The sequence below is a fragment of the Epinephelus lanceolatus genome, chromosome 3, assembly GCF_041903045.1.
Source record: "Epinephelus lanceolatus isolate andai-2023 chromosome 3, ASM4190304v1, whole genome shotgun sequence".
NCBI classification, from domain to species: Eukaryota; Metazoa; Chordata; class Actinopteri; order Perciformes; family Serranidae; genus Epinephelus; species Epinephelus lanceolatus.
The window spans coordinates 23889806-23909352 of NC_135736.1; the positions used below are offsets into that span (position 1 = coordinate 23889806).

A 19547-nucleotide genomic window follows, 5' to 3' on the forward strand; every position below is an offset into this window, starting at 1 on the left:
CCAGAAACATGTCTAACGTTGAGTGAAATAATTTCTTGTATTACTAATTCAACATCTAGCCCTGCGATGCACGGCCGTTAAGACGTCACCAGTATCACTCAATACACATTGGCCTTTGCAGCTAGCTCAGGGTAGAAATATCTAATGAGGAAGTAAAGTTAGCAAGTGCTAGCAGATGACTGGGAGGTGTGTGTTTAATAATGTATGGCTTTCAAACAACAAATATAATCCACGGCACATGAGCGAGGCAGGCTCTTGCCACGCTGGATGTAGACTCTGCACCAAAATGTTTGATATTTGCAATTTTGGGTGAGGAGCTCTGGTCAGCCATGCTACAGGAAAAAGCATCAAGACAACCAAAAGAGCGCCAGTCTGTCTGCTGTATGTGAAAACATAAAGACACTCCATACCATATTCCCTTCTACATTTCTGTTACAATGCTTGTGTAAGGGCACAGAGCACGCTACAGAGTAAGAGCCTCGCTAGTGCGCCCCATGATCGCTGTATCGGCCTACCTATTTTAAACGACTGAATGGGGTAAAATATTATGGAAAAACTTTGGTAAAAATGTGAACCCTGTCTTTTGAACCCCATGATTTGAACATTCACAGTAAGACTATTGTAATGCTCTTTTTACCTGGATGAATTATACTCCACTGAACCATCTTTAAACTGTAAAAATGCAGCTGCTCAGCTCTAAGTTACAAGAAATCACATATCACACTAATTTTATCCTCTCTTTATTGGCTTCTTATTAAATTTTGTATTCATTTTAAACTACTGGTGCTAACTTTTAGAGCCCTGCAAGGTCCAACTCTCCAGAATATTGCCAACCTCCTCCATCTTTATATGCCAAATGAGGCTCTTAGATCGTCTGAGCTAAAGTTACTGGATGTCCCTCAAACCCACCATAACTCAAGGTGACCATACTTTTCAAGCTGTTGCCCCCAATCTTTGGAACACTCTTCCCTTTTCATTGCAATCCTTGGACTTGTTTGATATTTTATTAAACAACTTAAATTGTTTTTATTCACACAGGTTTTTTGGTTGGCCTATCCAAATAGCTAATAACCTGTTCATTTGTCTCTGTCTTTTATCATTTGCTGCGGCTGTGTTTTATCTTGTCAGCCCTGTGCTGTGGATTGTTGCTATCTGTATTTTTTTTTTATTGCTTTTTGATGTCCAATTTGTTTTTAATGTTAAGCACTTTGTGATTTTGTATCTGTGCCAAAAAACAAACTTGCTTACTTACTTACTAAAAAACATGTACGAGATATAAAACAGGATTGAACAGACTGCTATCACAGCCTCCACTCTTCTAATAATGCTTCCCACAAGATCTTGAAACCTGGCTGCAGGTTATTTGCTTCCGTTCAGCCACAAGAGCATTACTCCCAGTGTCCAGTTCAATCTGGCTGTGTCTTAGCTGCCAAAGATGCTCTGCTCCAATTCAAACCAATGTCCACTGGGCCCACGACTACAGCATCTCACTCACAGTTTTTCTTGTTTGTTTATATCACTTCTCCTTCAACGGCTATGAAGGAAGAGAAGGAATATTGTTGTTCTCCTTCTAAACAAACTAACGATAAGACAACATGGTGTTTTTAGTATTTAAAACAACAATTAAAACAGGTTTCAAGTCAAACTGCTCTAAACAGTATCGAAAATGCGGCTGCTGAATAACAATGTTAAGACTCTCCATATTTGAAATGCTTCCAATGGACATTTGACACGTAACGGAGCTCTTGTGCCACCAGAATTAATTGCAGCTTCATCCAGTGGACATCCAGGATTAGTGAGGTCTGGCACTGATGTTTGGCGATAAGGCCTGGCTCTCAGTTGGCGTTCCAGTTCTTCCCAGAGTGGGAAAACCATTTCTTCATGGTCATTGCTTTGTGCACCAGGACACTGTTCTGTTGAAATAGGAAAGGGACTTCCCCAAACTGTTGCCCTCAAAGCCTGAAGCACACTATTGTATAAACTGTCATTGTATGCTGTAGCATTAATATTTCCTTAAGGGGCTGAGCTCAAACCAGGAAAACATCTCTAGACCAATCAAACATGAGACAGGAGCGTCCACATACTTCTGGCCATATACTGTAGATGTAATACGACATGCCCACATGATGAACCTCTCTTTCCCATATACATACTGTATGAGTACATGCATAATTTCTGCCCATATTATGCTCAGATACACACTTCTACCGTACACACACACACAGACACACACACACACACACACACTTTCTCCCTCTTGCTCTCTACCTCATTTCTGTCTCGCTCCGTCCTTCTCTCTCTGCAGTGTAATCTCTAGTAGTGCTTTCCTCTTTGTCAGTTAACTGTCTGGCAGCAGACAGCAAGGGTTTCTGCCCAAAGACACCTTGAGGTGCCATGCAGTGTGTGTGTGCGTGATGGATAGGATTGAATTCCTGAGGTGGCACTTTTAGTCGACACACACATACACATACACTTACGCACACCGACACACTCATGCGCACAGCAGTACGCCACTTGGCACCCACTTCATCAGTGACTTCATAGCCCATATCATATTTTTCTTTCAGAAGCATTTTAATGACCGTGTGTGTGTGTGTGTGTGTGTGTGTGTGTAATGCAGGGGCCCAGGAGAAGCCTTATTACGCTGACTACTCCCCATTGCGTCGATCCATCCACACCGTATGTACCAGCCACTACTTGGATCTCTTCATCACCATCATCATATTCACAAACCTCCTCACCATGAGCATGGAGCACTACAACCAGCCTCAGGTAACCATGGCAACACTTTCTATCACCTGCCCTAGAACCATAGTAATGAAGCGGTATGCGGTGGTACAGTACAGCCACAGTGGGTTTTTGATGTGTGCGCCTGTGTCTGTGTGTCCCGCAGTACCTCGAGGAGATACTGAAGTACTGCAATTACGTCTTCACAGTGGTTTTTGTCATCGAGGCCATTCTCAAACTCATCGCATTTGGCCTGCGCCGCTTTTTCAAAGAGAGGTATTCAAGCTCTCACATCAATGCAAAGACACTCACAAACACAAAGCTTTATCCTGAAAGAAGCTGAAATCGTTTGTGTGTGTGTGTGTGTGTGTGTGTGTCTATGTCTGTGTGTCTGTGACTGTGTGTGTATGTGTGTAAAGATGGAACCAGTTGGACCTTGCCATCGTGTTGCTGTCCATCATGGGAATCACACTAGAAGAAATAGAAATGAATGCTTCCCTCCCCATCAACCCCACCATCATACGCATCATGCGAGTCCTGAGGATAACAAGAGGTACACAAACACACAGTGACACACACACACACAAACACAGTGATATGTGGCTGATAAGAGCTGACACGTTACGATGTTTCAGTGCTGAAGCTGTTGAAGATGGCTACAGGAATGAGAGCTCTGTTGGACACAGTGATGCAAGCTCTGCCTCAGGTAAGAGGCAGCACTGATGCTGTGAAATGTAACATGTCTCTTTAACTGAGAGCCTGGTTTCCAGATCTGAAGAACTGCAGACAGCTTGTTTTATTCAGTGATTCATCAGGGCTGGCACTGACTGCCCCCCACAGGATTTACTAACATTCCCCCAGCAGACACCAAATAACTACCAAAACAAGCATGACGACATCCTCGTGTTTGGCTAAAGGCTAATGGCTGATCCTTAAATGTGTCAGTGTGGCTGATGAATGGACAGTTCAGTCATAACTTTATGGCACATAACTTCACAGCTGCTTTGGTGCGATTGTTTTGCTGCTGGGTATCTGTGAGAAGATAAAATATGAACCAAAAAGTCCAGTCTGAAAGCTTATCATCACAAAGACACCACACAGCAATTTATTCCCCTTTGAGGCAGGATTGTAAAAGTCTGTCAAGTTGTCACAGCCGCAGTATTTTTCCTCCCCTTTTTCATTGGTTGTGAGGTGAAGAGTAAAATTAGCCAAATATTCTACTAGATGCAGACAACTGCACATATCTGATTGGCCGGAGCAGAGGATTTCCAGGTGACATTGCGCTGTGATGCGGCAAAAGTGATTTATGAGCCTTGATTCACAGGATTTTTGTTTTTTTTTGGCTGGAGCTCTCCACGATGGCACCTGTCTCATTCAGGATGCTGCGTTTTTTTTTGACACAGTGCTATTGTTAGTCTAAACGAGACATTCACAAGCAAAGAGCGTCCACTGAGATGCGCCTGAAAATGTCTGTAGACAGGGATGCAGGTGGCCCTGGATAGCAATGTCAGTTTGTTGGTCCACCACTAAAATACCTCAGATATTAAATAGATTATCATGAAATTTGGTACAGATATTCATGGCCCCAAGAGGATAACACCCCCTGACTTTTCCTCTAGTGCCACCATGAGGTTTGATATTTGTCCACGCCTATTCAATGGACTGTCATGGAGACAGCGCCACGCTCCTGTGACCCCTTAAAGGTACAGTGCGTAGGATTTAGAGGATTTAGAGAGATATTGGCAGAAATGGAATATAATGTAATGTTTTCTTTAGTTTATAATCACCAGCAAAACACACCTCAAAGATTTTCAGATGGGTTTGAAAATGAGCTATAGCCTATCGCTTATGGAAAATAAGGAACTCCGGACAGCACTGTGTCAGAAGACTTCACTCACAAATATCCGCATGGGACTGAGCTCAAAATGCAAAGCGCTGTCAATCACAAAGGGGTTCAGCCTTTTAGACAATTCCTCCAACCATCATGCATACACTGAGCCTCTTCTCCCGCCTACCGCTCCATTAGGTCCCAGGGAAGCTGAGCCTCCCTGGAAGTGACGATTTTGTCGCATTTATCCAATGCCCGTCTCGCTTTGCTGCATGAAAAAAACCTGCTCAGCGCTGTCTCATAGGAATGCTTGGAGGCTCTGCGTCCACTGTGCTGACATGAGAATGTATGACAGGGAGGTCGCGTTTGAAAACTGGTGATAAACAGCTGACGTTTGAACATCATAGTCATGATGTTAAACGCATCCTAGCACACGTTTAATGCAATGTAAATTCTTATTTTAATGTAAATTCAGTAGTGCATATTTGACCATTTCTTCTATGAAATTTTAGGGGAAGTTCAGCCTCCCTTGTTGTCTCAGAGCAATCGCCCCTGATAGACTCATCCAGAAGTAATCCCTCTCAATCATCACTGATGACCCACTATAAGAGTGGTGATGCATTTTTCTGCAGAGACTCTGCTTTCTGCCTGTTTTCTCATTTTCTTCATCTTCTCTTTTCTGTGTTCGGGATGTTTATGGGCGTGTACGCCCGCAGTGCTCAAGTGAGGTCAGGGGTCAGGTGCTAAACCGTAAGCAGCAGGCATCCAAGAGAAACACAGCACTGGCAAAATGCAAATATAGTGAGGCAAAAAGCCAAGTGAGAGTGAATTCAGGGTTGACTTTTACTTTCACCTTCGCTGGCAAGTGTTTCCAAACATTAACCGACCATCCTGTATAGTGTACCTTTAATAGTTGTGAAATATGCAATAATACCTGCTATGATGCTACAGTATGTCAAATTGGTCCGGTTTACATCCAAAAACTGCACATTCTACTATGTTTACTGTCAAAACTTTCACTTTGCTAATGCTAACTGTGCTCTCTGTTATGACAAGTCCGCTCTGCGCTGGAGGTTTCAGGTTTCTTTGCTGGTGTGTCCAAGATTGTTCCCCTGTCGATATGAGTCTCCCTTATTAGACAGTGACTGGCTTTCATATTTGTCACATACCTAATCTGATTTGCTCCGCGTACATTTAAATCTCAGATTTTAGGGAAGTGCACAGAGATCGCCCCCCTTTAGTAGAGAAAAATGAAAACACCTCTCTGGTGACAAACTTTACACAGATACAAGTTGTTATAGTCAAGGTCATTCATTTAAGGGGACATAAACATAAGACAAGCACATTATTGAGTGAAGGGGGACATGCGCATCAACCTCATCTGTGTGAGCATGCTGACACACCAAACTGAGACAGTGAGCATGATAAACATTACCACTAAACATCAGTGTGAGTGCACTGAGTGTATTAGCATATTGAAATTAGCATTTAACTCAAAGCACTTAGACTTAAGCTCTTAGACTTGTTTGAATATGAAATGTGTGAATAGCGAACAGTGAACTTGGAAGATGCACTCTGGTGTGGGGGAAGCCTTCAGGAAATTACCACAGCTCCTGCACTCAGGGGACCCTACCAGAGTGGGTCGTGCTGCACAACAAATGAGAACAGGTATGCAGGTCAAGTAGACATTTATAAACTGTGTGTGTGCTACTGAAAAATTGCTAAATTATATACCTTTTGTTCCTCTCAAAATGGGTGTTTCTAAAATCATAGCACGCAGAGCTTCACGCTGTCACTCCTGGATCCTATGTATGTCTATGCATTAGTGCAGCCAAATACCCATGATCCTTCACTGCCTTCCCACATGCAAACAATGCCAACTGTCTTTGAAGCGACAGATCACTGCTGGGGACTGAACCCAGGTCAGCGGTGTCCGTGTGCACTTCATCAATAGGTTAATCTGTCATCTAATCTGACATCTCGCACCATGGGGGAAGGCAAGCCACAGCCCTGACAATTGCTTTGTAGTTACAATAAACAGGCGAGTCTGCAGTTTATGAGGACTGGATCCAGGCTGTGAAACTAAAATCTGAGATATGAGTCACCTCCAGGTTATCATGATGGCTCCTAATGTGTTCCTGAGATGTAGTTAGCTGCAAAACAATAAGGCTTAGCAGTCTCTGTCTACGGGCTCTCTCTATCTGTTTGCATGTTTGCGTCTCTCTCGATGTATACTGTACATGTCTTTTTTTCTGTGTATCATACACTGTATATATCTGTGTGTGCGTGTAATGTGTCTGTCTAGGTGGGGAATCTGGGTCTGCTCTTCATGTTGCTGTTCTTCATCTATGCAGCTCTGGGAGTTGAGCTCTTTGGAAAACTGGGTTAGTGTGTGCGTGCATGCGTGTGCGGTGCATGCATGTGCGTGTGTGCGGGCACGTGAGTGTGTGCATGCATATAAATCGGACGCACAGATGTGAGTGTGTGTGTGTGTGTGTGTGTGAGCGTATGCCTCAGCTGACTCTGGTGAGATACCATTGGATTATGTAACATGCATAAATTTTGTTGTTACATACATTAATTATGTCAATTTAGAATCAGTGTTCTAATGAGTGCTCTAATCCACACACAGTTCTCTTTCTTCTCTCCCCTCTCCTTTCTCTCTCGCTCCACGGCCTCTTATACTCTTTTTCCTCTTTTCATCCTCTTTCAGAGTGTTCAGACGAGAACCCATGTGAGGGTCTTAGTCGCCACGCTACCTTTGACAACTTCGGCATGGCTTTCCTCACACTCTTCAGGGTGTCGACCGGGGACAACTGGAATGGGATTATGAAGGTTATTTCTCTTCCTCTCGTCTGCTGTGTGGGAGTTTTTTAAGAAGATGGATAGACGAGAAAGTCCGTGCCTGTGTCTGTGGATATGTGTGTGTCACAAAGCACCGGTTATGAGATAGGCGTTGCATTAAGCAGAGAGAAGATCACTGTTTTTATGACAGACTAAGAGCTGCTGACATTAGAGGGTTAGGAGTGTATTATTCTTCTGTGACAGGCTCAAGGTCTGTTCACACTCAGATCCACATCTCCCCCTGTTGGAGAAGAGAGGAATTACAACACTGTGCATCAATAAATCATAACCTATTATCAGTTTTCCTTATTGCTTCATAATATCTATCCTCTTCTGTTACGCTCCAGGACACGCTGAGAGAGTGTCGCCCGCAGGAGCGCCACTGCCTCACCTACCTGCCCCTGATCTCTCCCATTTACTTCGTCACCTTTGTCCTGACGGCTCAGTTCGTGCTGGTCAACGTGGTCGTGGCTGTTCTAATGAAGCACCTGGAGGAGAGCAACAAGGAGGCACAGCTGGAGGAGATGGAGGAGAGGAAGGAGAGGGAGGAGAGGGAGGAGGCCGCCCGACAACTCAGTAATGCGTCTGTGGGCGGAGACTTGGTGCCAAATGTGGACACACCTGCCCAGGTAACGGACAGAGAGTGTGTTTCCTATTTCTGCATGTGTGGAAGGGGAGAGGAGTGGAGGTGACAGTAACAGTGACAGCGGTGATGATTTCATGTGGCAGGTGCAGGTTGAGGACGAGGATTGTTCCCATGGCAACCTGCAGAGCATAGGACGCATGCTGTCTCTCCCCAGCGACAGCTACGCTCAGCCACTCAGATACTCCCCTTATCCTCCCATTTGCCATGAAGCGTACTCCAGCTACAGCTACTCAGGTAATTTGGTTGTTTATAGCCAATTAAATTAAGGAACAGTTCTCACTGTGCTATAACCACTAACAGATTGCTGTAAAGGTTATTGCTTCCATAAATAGCAGAGAAGGCAGTTGAAATGTGATGCAGCACAACAAGAGGCACTGTTAGTACTTGGAGAGGGAAATGTGTTTTTAATATTATAGGCAAATTGGTGGGGCCACGACTGCAGGTTCCACCCCACCCTTAGTTTTTCTTTTGTGACATCACACAGGGGGATGCTTTAAAACAGCAAATTCATCATATCTGAACAGTAACACTGAGTTTTAAGTTTTATTAAGCGCACAAGGTAAATGACAAAATATAACAATAGAAAGTGATGTACAGAGAGAAGGTGGAGAGCTCCCAAAAAGGGCTTAAGCATGACCTCTACCTAGATTTTATAAAGCAGTCCTCACAATCAGAGAGATGAACTGTGTGTAGTTTATGACATAAAAAAATTAAACGTGTAAAACACATGTTAATGTTTTCCTAAACATCTTGTTTAAGACTCCTATAATTGTATTATGATCAACAATACCACAACTTCCCTACACGTCTGTAGCACCCCAGACCCATACATTTCAACTGAGGACATTTTTTTTTAAAGGTCATAAATATATACTTCAATAAAAAGTGGCTAAATATTTCCTAAAACAGCAGGCCACTGTAGTTTTTAGCAAACCTTATTCAATCAGGAACATATTTTCAGATATTTCTTGGCTGTGATTAATATATATTGGGTGCTTCAGTAAGTATTTACAGCAACAGGACCATAGACTATAAAATATTGGAAGTAGCCATTGTAACATCACCCATTGCTTTGTGGACTCGTTTTGAAGCCCCGAATTTCACATTTTGGTCATCACCATCTTTTTTAACTATAAGTGATCATATTTGGACGTGAAGGTGAAGATAACCCTCACACTAGCTGTTAGCTTTGTTAGCTCTTTGCATTTACAGCTATGGTAAACTGTGATAATATTAATGCAACAACTGCTGCAAATTTTTGCAAGTGAAAAACAGGTTTACAACCATTAAAACAAAATGTACTTACCAGAAAAGCTGAACATCTGATTCCTTAGAGCAGTGGTTCCCATCTGGTCCAGCAAGGATAAATCACACACAATATTTAAAATGCTGTTTTGTCAAGGCTTTATTGTCTTCATAATTTATTGTTCTATTGAAGTAAATGAAGGTTTTGTTTCCACTGAGGAAAATCTTTTTAGCTTACAAATATACACAGGAGGTCTGCCTCTCCCTGATGCCTAGTTACATTTCTGGGGAGGTGCATGTCAGGCTGTGGCGTAGGCTCTAGGTCGATGCAGAGCCTACAACTTAGGTACAGCGTCAATTCGATTCAGTTCAGAATGGGACCAAGACCCGCTTTTGGACCATGACCCACCAGTTGGGAACCACTGCCTTAGAGCGTCTTTTAGTGCAACCAAAACATTACAATTAACTTTCATGAAGTGAAAACACACTGAAATAGCTACAGCTAACTTTACGGCTATGGCTCTCTGAGTCTGAAGTTATGCTATGCTAACGTTACCTAACCAGCGTTATCGCAGTGGAGGTGATTTGTCAGTGGTCTGCACCCACCTGTCACTCAAAGCGGCCACGCCCATAATTTTGTATCTTTGAGCCTTGATAAAATGTGAACGGGTGAGTTATTTAAAAATTCAACCCCTGTAAAACTGTTGTGAAGGGGAGAATTAGCTATAGTGACCAAAACTGTTTTTTTGTGCTAGGCTGTAAACATGTTTATTTCTGCTGTAACGTCGGGCATTTTATTATATTTGGGTCTATGGGAATTGTCTGCCTCTGGAGCCAGCCTCAAGTGGCCGTTAGAGGAACTGCAGTTTTTGACTCAAAATGACCAACAGTGTTTGCATCCCTGGCGATGAAAGAACATGTTATTCACTGCAACATTGTGGCTTATTGATGTGTTTGTAGTAGTTTTTGCACAGAATGGAGCTCTATGGTGCAGAGCAATAAACTCTGGATACACAGATGATGAGTTTACTGACTTAACTCAGTTAATAGATGGTTTTGGCCTTTTTTTAATCATTTGTTCACTGTGGGAAAAACAAAATATGTTGAGAAAAAGAATTCCCTAAGATAGGATCGATATCTTACAGAAAACTGATCTCTGATGATCAGAATAAGACTTTCTGGGTAGTAAGACTGAATCTGTGCATTGATCCAAGGTCTCGAGACAGTTCTTGTTTTCTTCTCTAGAAATAAAGCACCTCATTCAATTTTTTCCATCAATGTGCACATGTGATCTTTGCCTCATTATTTTCTGCAGGCTCCATGTCATCCCTGGGCTCCAGTGGAGGCGGCTCACTGCTGCAGGTTCCAGGAGCTCTGCCGGCCATCAGCCACGCTTCACTGGGGACTGGACGCAGCTCCAGGCCAAAGATCTGCCTCAGCACCACTCAGAGCATCGACAGATACTCCCAACACAGACTGAGTGCAGCTGACAGCATCGAGGGATACAGATTCAGCCCGGTGCACAGAACAAACAGACACAGACTCAACTCGGCTCACAGTATAGACGGATACAAGTTCAGCCCGACCCATCGGATAAACAGACACAGACTCAGCTCGACTCGCAGTGTGGACGGATACAGGGTCAATCAAGACCACAACGCAGACAGACCTAAACTCATGTCCAGCCACAGTATAGACAGACACTCCTCGCTCAGACTGCATCCCACCCACAGTGTCAGCAGACGTCCCTCGCAGTGGCTCAGTCCTGAAGACAGTTTGGACAGAAACAAGCTGAGTCCCTCATACGTTCCAGATAGTAAAGTCCTGAAGAGACCAGCATCCTTCCGAATTGCAAGTAGACAGTTACGCAGACAGGTGTGTTATTATCATCTCTTCTTCTACTCTCAAAGTGTTTTTGCTATTTTTATCTCTTTAACTACAAATTGTGTGCGTTCATTTTTTTAAATTACCTTCTATGGAACATTTTGAAAAAGATTTTACTTGCACAGCTCCATGCATCATGAAGATTGGGTCTTCTTTGTATGTGTTTGTGTCTTTGTGCATGTGTCTGCAGGAGGCTGTGCGCTGTGACTCTCTGGATCAGAGCGGTTCAGCTGATGATCTGGCAGAGCCTCATCTCACTGTGCCCGCCGCTTCTTCCACACCGCCACGCCAGCGATCGTCCAGTGTACACACGCTGAAATATACACACCCCCAGAGGGTCATCTCATGCAGGAGCCACAGCCGGAGCCACAGCGAAACCACTGGGCAAGAACAGATACCTGAGCAGGCCATCTGCGGCTCGCAGCCGGAAACAGATGCTGACAAGAGGCCTGTCAGCCCGCAGAGGCCGTCCAGTCTGAAGATCCCCAGTGGTGAATCCACCTTATCAGCGCCGCTCTGTAGCTCCAGAGCGGCCAGCCCCAGCCCCGGCCCCAGCTCTGACCCCCACTTAGACGACACCGATGAGGAAGTCAGCCGCATTAACAGTTCTGTTCACGCACGCTCACACACGCAACCCCCTCCCAGCTCCTCACACAAAAGCAGACACCTTACCCCGAGCCCAGTGGAGCACAGGAGCCGCCTCAGCCATTCAGTGTCTCCAGTGTCGGGCAGGAACAGGAAGCAGAGGATGAGCCCGCCACCAGGAGAGGAGCCGGTTACTATGGCAACCCAGCCCATGGACAGCAATGTTGAGCTGAGAAGGCGGACTCTGTCATTTGACGCCACAACCCTCTCTCCTAATCAACCAGAGGGAAGTTCTGTGGACGACTAAACAGACTCAGTGACGTTGGATTTGTTATCGTGTTCACGAGGAGGAGCCTGATGTGCTGCCGAAGCACACGAGAGGGGCGGGAGCTGCAATCCAAAACAGGAAGGATACGTGTTTCCTACTTTGGGCCCCGCCCATTGCCTCGTCCCGTCCAATCACAAGATTTTCACAGGGTGTTTGAGCAGGTTCCTTCAGACTGTGTGTGTATGAGTGTGTGTGTTGAAAGACTCTAACCCTTTGTGCTATTTGCACACAAGATGCACATAAGAAGACGTTTCCTTTTCTTCTATCATAGTCCTAGCTTTAGTTCAGACATAGTAGTCACTCCCCTGCTATATTTATTCAAATGTTAACCTTCCCCTTGCTTGCTCTCCTCCTTTTGCCCTCACTCTCATCCTTTCCTCGAACCTCAAGCCCAGGTCAGAGTACAAGACAAAATTACCTGAAATGTGCAGCGTAGATTCAGTTACTGACTGATCTGCTCATGTACATGTAGACATGTTGATAAACAAAGCAATCTGTTTATCTGCAGGTTATTTACTTGATAAATGAATAAGTCTTCTCGTCTATGAAACAGAAAGATTCGCTGAATTGTTAGACAAGGAAAAGCCACAAATCTTCACTTTTAAGAGGCTTGAAAATTGATTATCAAAATAGTTGCAGATTCTGTTGATCGACCAAACAACTGATCTTTCTTTTTTTTTCAGTTCGACACACAGCACCTCATTCAGTCTTATAATAATTTTGTAATTTGCCAGAACTGTGTACTTTTAGTAAAGGTCCATGCTCTGTGGTGCAGAAATTACAAAATGTTTATGTTTACAAAAGAGATTTTTAAGTGATAAACTCACAAAGGTTGAAACTGACAAATAATTTTATATGAAAATGCTTAATTTATAATTGCACGCTTATGTAGATTGGTGCAGGCACATTTTATTAAAAGTTATTGCTCCAAAAAACCCAAATAAATTGTACAGAAATATCAGAAGTGGAGCAAAATGAGAATCTTCTATCTAACAGAGTGTAAGTTTTTGTTTCTTAAATATGACCAATCTTCCTATTTTTCATACCTCTGAACCTACAGTAAACTGCCACTGGAAGTTGCGTGATCATTCTCAGATTTCAGTATTTCTGGGTCAAATCAAACGTGGACATCTTTGTGATGTTTGAGAAACCCTCCCTGCCTGAATCCACCCATCCCCCACAGTCAGAAAAATCGATTTGCGCTTAGATCCTCTAAGTCAAAATCGTGTAGTGTGACCTCGGCTTTAGTAGTTTCTACCTCGCTTTTCTCCTGATCCCACCCATTCGAATGTTCAGTCAGCTTAGTTTCTCACCCACTCTCCACTTTCCTTTTCTCTGTCTTAGTATTCTCAGGGTAGAGGTAGTTCAGACGCAGGTGAGTATGAAGCGTGTGATCACAGGTCTGCAGAGTTAGATTGCCCCCTGCTGTCTGAAGCTGGAGCTGGCCAGTCTCGCCTGACGTTTGAAGAGATTGTACTGTACAGGTGCAGGGTGAAGTTGAGGCAGGAGCAGATGTACAGAAGGGCTTTTTCAGGTGATACCATGGTGTGTAAAACTTTGTAGAAAAAAGGCTAAGATTATATTTTATTAACACAGCAGCAATGATATGAGAACTACAAAGGTGAATTTCTACATTTCTGAATGTCAATTTATCTGTTGGTGATGATGAGGATGCTTGATGATGATGTTAGTGTCATAGGATGTTGATTATAATGATGATGATGATAAGGAGAAATCTGGATGATGCAAATGTTCATAATATTATATAATATTCCTGCAGAATGAAAGCAGGGAATGATTTACAGTAAGCTCACCTGCAGTAACATGATTGGACAGTGCTGGAATAAAACCACTTCCTGTCTGACTTTCATTTGACTCCATGATCTTGCCTCTATATCCATCCTTTACCCCTGAATAAAGATATGTAATAAAAACAAAGTATGGGGGATTGCACAGGGTGTCCATTGGGTCTTAAAAGTTTTAAAAGTTGATCAATCAATTTAGTGACAATTAAGGCCCATAAATCTGAACCTGTGTCTGTTTTACATATATCAGTCATTGAGGTGCTGGGTGCACATGACGAGCCTCCTTTCCCAGACAGGGCAGACATACTATACTATGACTTTTTTTATGAAATTTTGAAGACATACTATACTATGACTTTTTTTTTATGAAATTTTGAAGACATACTATACTATGACATTTTTTATGAAATTTTGAAGACATATTATGCTATGACTTTTTTATGAAATTTTGAAGACATACTATACTATGACATTTTTTATGAAATTTTGAAGACATATTATGCTATGACTTTTTTTATGAAATTTTGAAAACATACTATATTATGACATTTTTTATGAAATTTTGAAGACATATTCTGCTGACTTTTTTAATGAAATTTTGAAGACGTACGATACTATGACTTTTTTTTATGAAATTTTGAAAACATACTATATTATGACTTTTTTTATGAAATTTTGAAGACATACTATACTATTTCTTTTTTTATGAAATTTTGGAAAAAATACTATACGATGACTTTTTTTATGAAATTTTGAAGACATACTATATTATGACTTTTTTTATGAAATTTTGAAGACATACTATACTATGACTTTTTGATGAAAGTTTGGAAAACATACTATACGATGACTTTTTTTTATGAAATTTTGAAGACATACTATACTATGACTTTTTTTTTATGAAATTTTGAAGACATACTATACTATGACATTTTTTATGAAATTTTGAAGACATATTATGCTATGACTTTTTTATGAAATTTTGAAGACATACTATACTATGACATTTTTTATGAAATTTTGAAGACATATTATGCTATGACTTTTTTTATGAAATTTTGAAAACATACTATATTATGACATTTTTTATGAAATTTTGAAGACATATTCTGCTATGACTTTTTTAATGAAATTTTGAAGACGTACGATACTATGACTTTTTTTTATGAAATTTTGAAAACATACTATATTATGACTTTTTTTATGAAATTTTGAAGACATACTATACTATTTCTTTTTTTATGAAATTTTGGAAAAAATACTATACGATGACTTTTTTTATGAAATTTTGAAGACATACTATATTATGACTTTTTTTATGAAATTTTGAAGACATACTATACTATGACTTTTTTATGAAATTTTGGAAAACATACTATACGATGACTTTTTTTATGAAATTTTGAAGACATACTATACTATGAATTTTTGATGAAATTTTGAAGAAAAATTATACAATAACGTTTTTATGAATTTTTGAAGACATACTATACCACGACTTTTTTTATGAAATTTTGAAAATATACTATACTATGACTTTTTTCTGAAATTTTGAAAACATACTGTACTATGACTTTTTTGTGAAACTTTGAAGACATACTATACTATGACATTTTTTATGACATTCTGAACACTTACTATACTATGACGTTGTTAATAAAATTTTGAAGACATACTATACTATGACTTTTTTTTATGAAATTTTGAAGACATACTATACTATGACTTTTTTTTATGAAATTTTGAAAACATACTATACTATGACATTTTTTATGAAATTTTGAAGACATACTATACTAGGACATTTTTTATGAAATTTTCAAGACATACTATACTGTGACATTTTTTACGGAATTTTCAAGACATACTATACTATGACATTTTTTATGAAAATTTCAAGACATACTATACTAGGACATTTTTTATGAAATTTTCAAGACATACTATACTATGAATTTTTTTTTATGAAATTTTGAAGACATACTATACTATGACTTTTTTCTGAAATTTTGAAGACATACTGTACTATGACTTTTTTATGAAATTTTGAAGACATACTATACTATGACATTTTTTATGACATTCTGAACACATCCTATACTATGACTTTGTTAATGAAATTTTGAAGACATACTATACTATGACATTTTTTATGAAATTTTGAAGACAAACTATACTATGACTTTGTTAATGAAATTTTGAAGACATACTATACTATGACTTTGTTAATGAAATTTTGAAGACATACTATACTATGACTTTTTTATGAAATTTTGAAGATATACTATACTATGACTGTGTTAATGAAATTGTGAAGACATACTATACTATGACTTTTTTTATGAATTTTTGAAGACATACTATACTATGAATTTCTTAATGAAATTTTGAAGACATACTATACTATGACTTTTTTCATGAAATTTTGAAGACATACTACACTGACATTTTTTATGAAATTTTGAATTCATGCTATATTATGACATTTTTTATCAAATTTTGAAGACACTATACTATGACATTTTTTATGAAATTTCAAGACATACTATATTATGACTTTTTTATGAAATTTTGAAGACGTACTGTACTATGACATTTTTTTATGAAATTTTGAAGACATGCTATACTATGACTTTTTTTTATGAAATTTTGAAGACATACTATACTATGACATTTTTTATGAAATTTTGAAGACATATTATGCTATGACTTTTTTATGAAATTTTGAAGACATACTATACTATGACATTTTTTATGAAATTTTGAAGACATATTATGCTATGACTTTTTTTATGAAATTTTGAAAACATACTATATTATGACATTTTTTATGAAATTTTGAAGACATATTCTGCTATGACTTTTTTAATGAAATTTTGAAGACGTACGATACTATGACTTTTTTTTATGAAATTTTGAAAACATACTATATTATGACTTTTTTTATGAAATTTTGAAGACATACTATACTATTTCTTTTTTTATGAAATTTTGGAAAAAATACTATACGATGACTTTTTTTTATGAAATTTTGAAGACATACTATATTATGACTTTTTTTATGAAATTTTGAAGACATACTATACTATGACTTTTTGATGAAAGTTTGGAAAACATACTATACGATGACTTTTTTTTATGAAATTTTGAAGACATACTATATTATGACTTTTTTTATGAAATTTTGAAGACATACTATACTATGACTTTTTTATGAAATTTTGGAAAACATACTATACGATGACTTTTTTTATGAAATTTTGAAGACATACTATACTATGAATTTTTGATGAAATTTTGAAGAAAAATTATACAATAACGTTTTTATGAATTTTTGAAGACATACTATACCATGACTTTTTTTATGAAATTTTGAAAATATACTATACTATGACTTTTTTCTGAAATTTTGAAAACATACTGTACTATGACTTTTTTGTGAAACTTTGAAGACATACTATACTATGACATTTTTTATGACATTCTGAACACTTACTATACTATGACGTTGTTAATAAAATTTTGAAGACATACTATACTATGACTTTTTTTTATGAAATTTTGAAGACATACTATACTATGACTTTTTTTTATGAAATTTTGAAAACATACTATACTATGACATTTTTTATGAAATTTTGAAGACATACTATACTAGGACATTTTTTATGAAATTTTCAAGACATACTATACTGTGACATTTTTTACGGAATTTTCAAGACATACTATACTATGACATTTTTTATGAAAATTTCAAGACATACTATACTAGGACATTTTTTATGAAATTTTCAAGACATACTATACTATGAATTTTTTTTTATGAAATTTTGAAGACATACTATACTATGACTTTTTTCTGAAATTTTGAAGACATACTGTACTATGACTTTTTTATGAAATTTTGAAGACATACTATACTATGACATTTTTTATGACATTCTGAACACATCCTATACTATGACTTTGTTAATGAAATTTTGAAGACATACTATACTATGACAGTTTTTATGAAATTTTGAAGACATACTATACTATGACATTTTTTATGAAATTTTGAAGACAAACTATACTATGACTTTGTTAATGAAATTTTGAAGACATACTATACTATGACTTTGTTAATGAAATTTTGAAGACATACTATACTATGACTTTTTTATGAAATTTTGAAGATATACTATACTATGACTGTGTTAATGAAATTGTGAAGACATACTATACTATGACTTTTTTTATGAATTTTTGAAGACATACTATACTATGAATTTCTTAATGAAATTTTGAAGACATACTATACTATGACTTTTTTCATGAAATTTTGAAGACATACTACACTGACATTTTTTATGAAATTTTGAATTCATGCTATATTATGACATTTTTTATCAAATTTTGAAGACACTATACTATGACATTTTTTATGAAATTTCAAGACATACTATATTATGACTTTTTTATGAAATTTTGAAGACGTACTGTACTATGACATTTTTTTATGAAATTTTGAAGGCATACTATACTGGGACTTTTTTTTATGAAATTTTGAAGACATACTATACTGTGACATTTTTTATGAAATTTTGAAGACATATTATACTATGACTTTTTTCATGAAATGTTTAAGACATACAACACTAGGACATTTTTTCTGAAATTTTGAAGACATACTATACTATTTCTTTTTCTGAAATTTTGAAGACATACTATACTATGACTTTTTTTATGAAATTTTGAAGACATACTATACTATGACATTTTTTATGAAATTTTGAAGACATACTATATTATGACTTTTTTTTATGAAATTTTGAAGACATACTATACTATGACTTTGTTAATGAAACTTGAAGACATACTGTACTATGACATTTTTTTATGAAATTTTGAAGACATACTATACTGACATTTTTTTTATTAAATTTTGAAGACATACTATACTATGACTTTGTTAATGAAATTTTGAAGACATACTATACTATGACATTTTTTATGAAATTTTGAAGACATACTATAGCATGACTTTTTTTATGAAATTTTGAAGACATACTATACTATGACTTTTTATGAAATTTTGAAGATATACTATACTATGACTTTTTTTATGAAATTTTGAAGACATACTATAATATGATTTTTTTAATGAAATTTTGAAGACATACTATCCTATGACATTTTTTTATTGAAATTTTGAAGACATGCTATACTATTTTTTTTCTGAAATTTTGAATACACACTATACTAAGACTTTTTTTTCCGAAATTTTGAAGACATACTATACTATGACTTTGTTAATGAAATTTTGAAGACATACTATACTATGACATTTTTTATGAAATTTTGAAGACATACTATCCTATGACATTTTTTATTGAAATTTTGAAAACATGCTATACTATTTTTTTTTATGAAATTTTGAATACACACTATACTAAGACTTTTTTTCCCGAAATTTTGAAGACATACTATACTATGACTTTGTTAATGAAATTTTGAAGACATACTATACTATGACATTTTTTATGAAATTTTGAAGACATACTATGACAGTTTTTATGAAATTTTGACGACAGACTATACTATGACATTTTTTATGAAATTTTGAAGACATACTACACTATGACTTTTTTCTGAAAAATGTTGTAATGTAATGTC

At 37.7% G+C, this 19547-nt stretch overlaps 1 protein-coding gene across 2 annotated transcripts in view; it reads left to right on the top strand.

The window, feature by feature from the left end:
* The window catches only part of LOC117255282 (voltage-dependent T-type calcium channel subunit alpha-1H-like), a 66951-nt gene extending 52994 nt beyond the window's left edge, over positions 1-13957 (top strand). The window contains exons 26-35 of one of the 2 annotated variants that reach the window (XM_033624019.2): positions 2621-2772; positions 2894-3003; positions 3147-3280; positions 3363-3433; positions 6861-6939; positions 7269-7390; positions 7747-8028; positions 8135-8279; positions 10606-11165; positions 11365-13957. In XM_033624019.2, the coding sequence (XP_033479910.2) occupies positions 2621-2772; positions 2894-3003; positions 3147-3280; positions 3363-3433; positions 6861-6939; positions 7269-7390; positions 7747-8028; positions 8135-8279; positions 10606-11165; positions 11365-12066 (2357 nt within the window). In that variant the 3' untranslated portion in view covers positions 12067-13957. Of the gene's footprint in view, positions 1-2620; positions 2773-2893; positions 3004-3146; positions 3281-3362; positions 3434-6860; positions 6940-7268; positions 7391-7746; positions 8029-8128; positions 8280-10605; positions 11166-11364 lie in introns of both variants that reach the window. The other variant, XM_078166158.1, reaches the window with a different exon arrangement.
* Positions 13958-19547: the final 5590 nt, after the last annotated feature.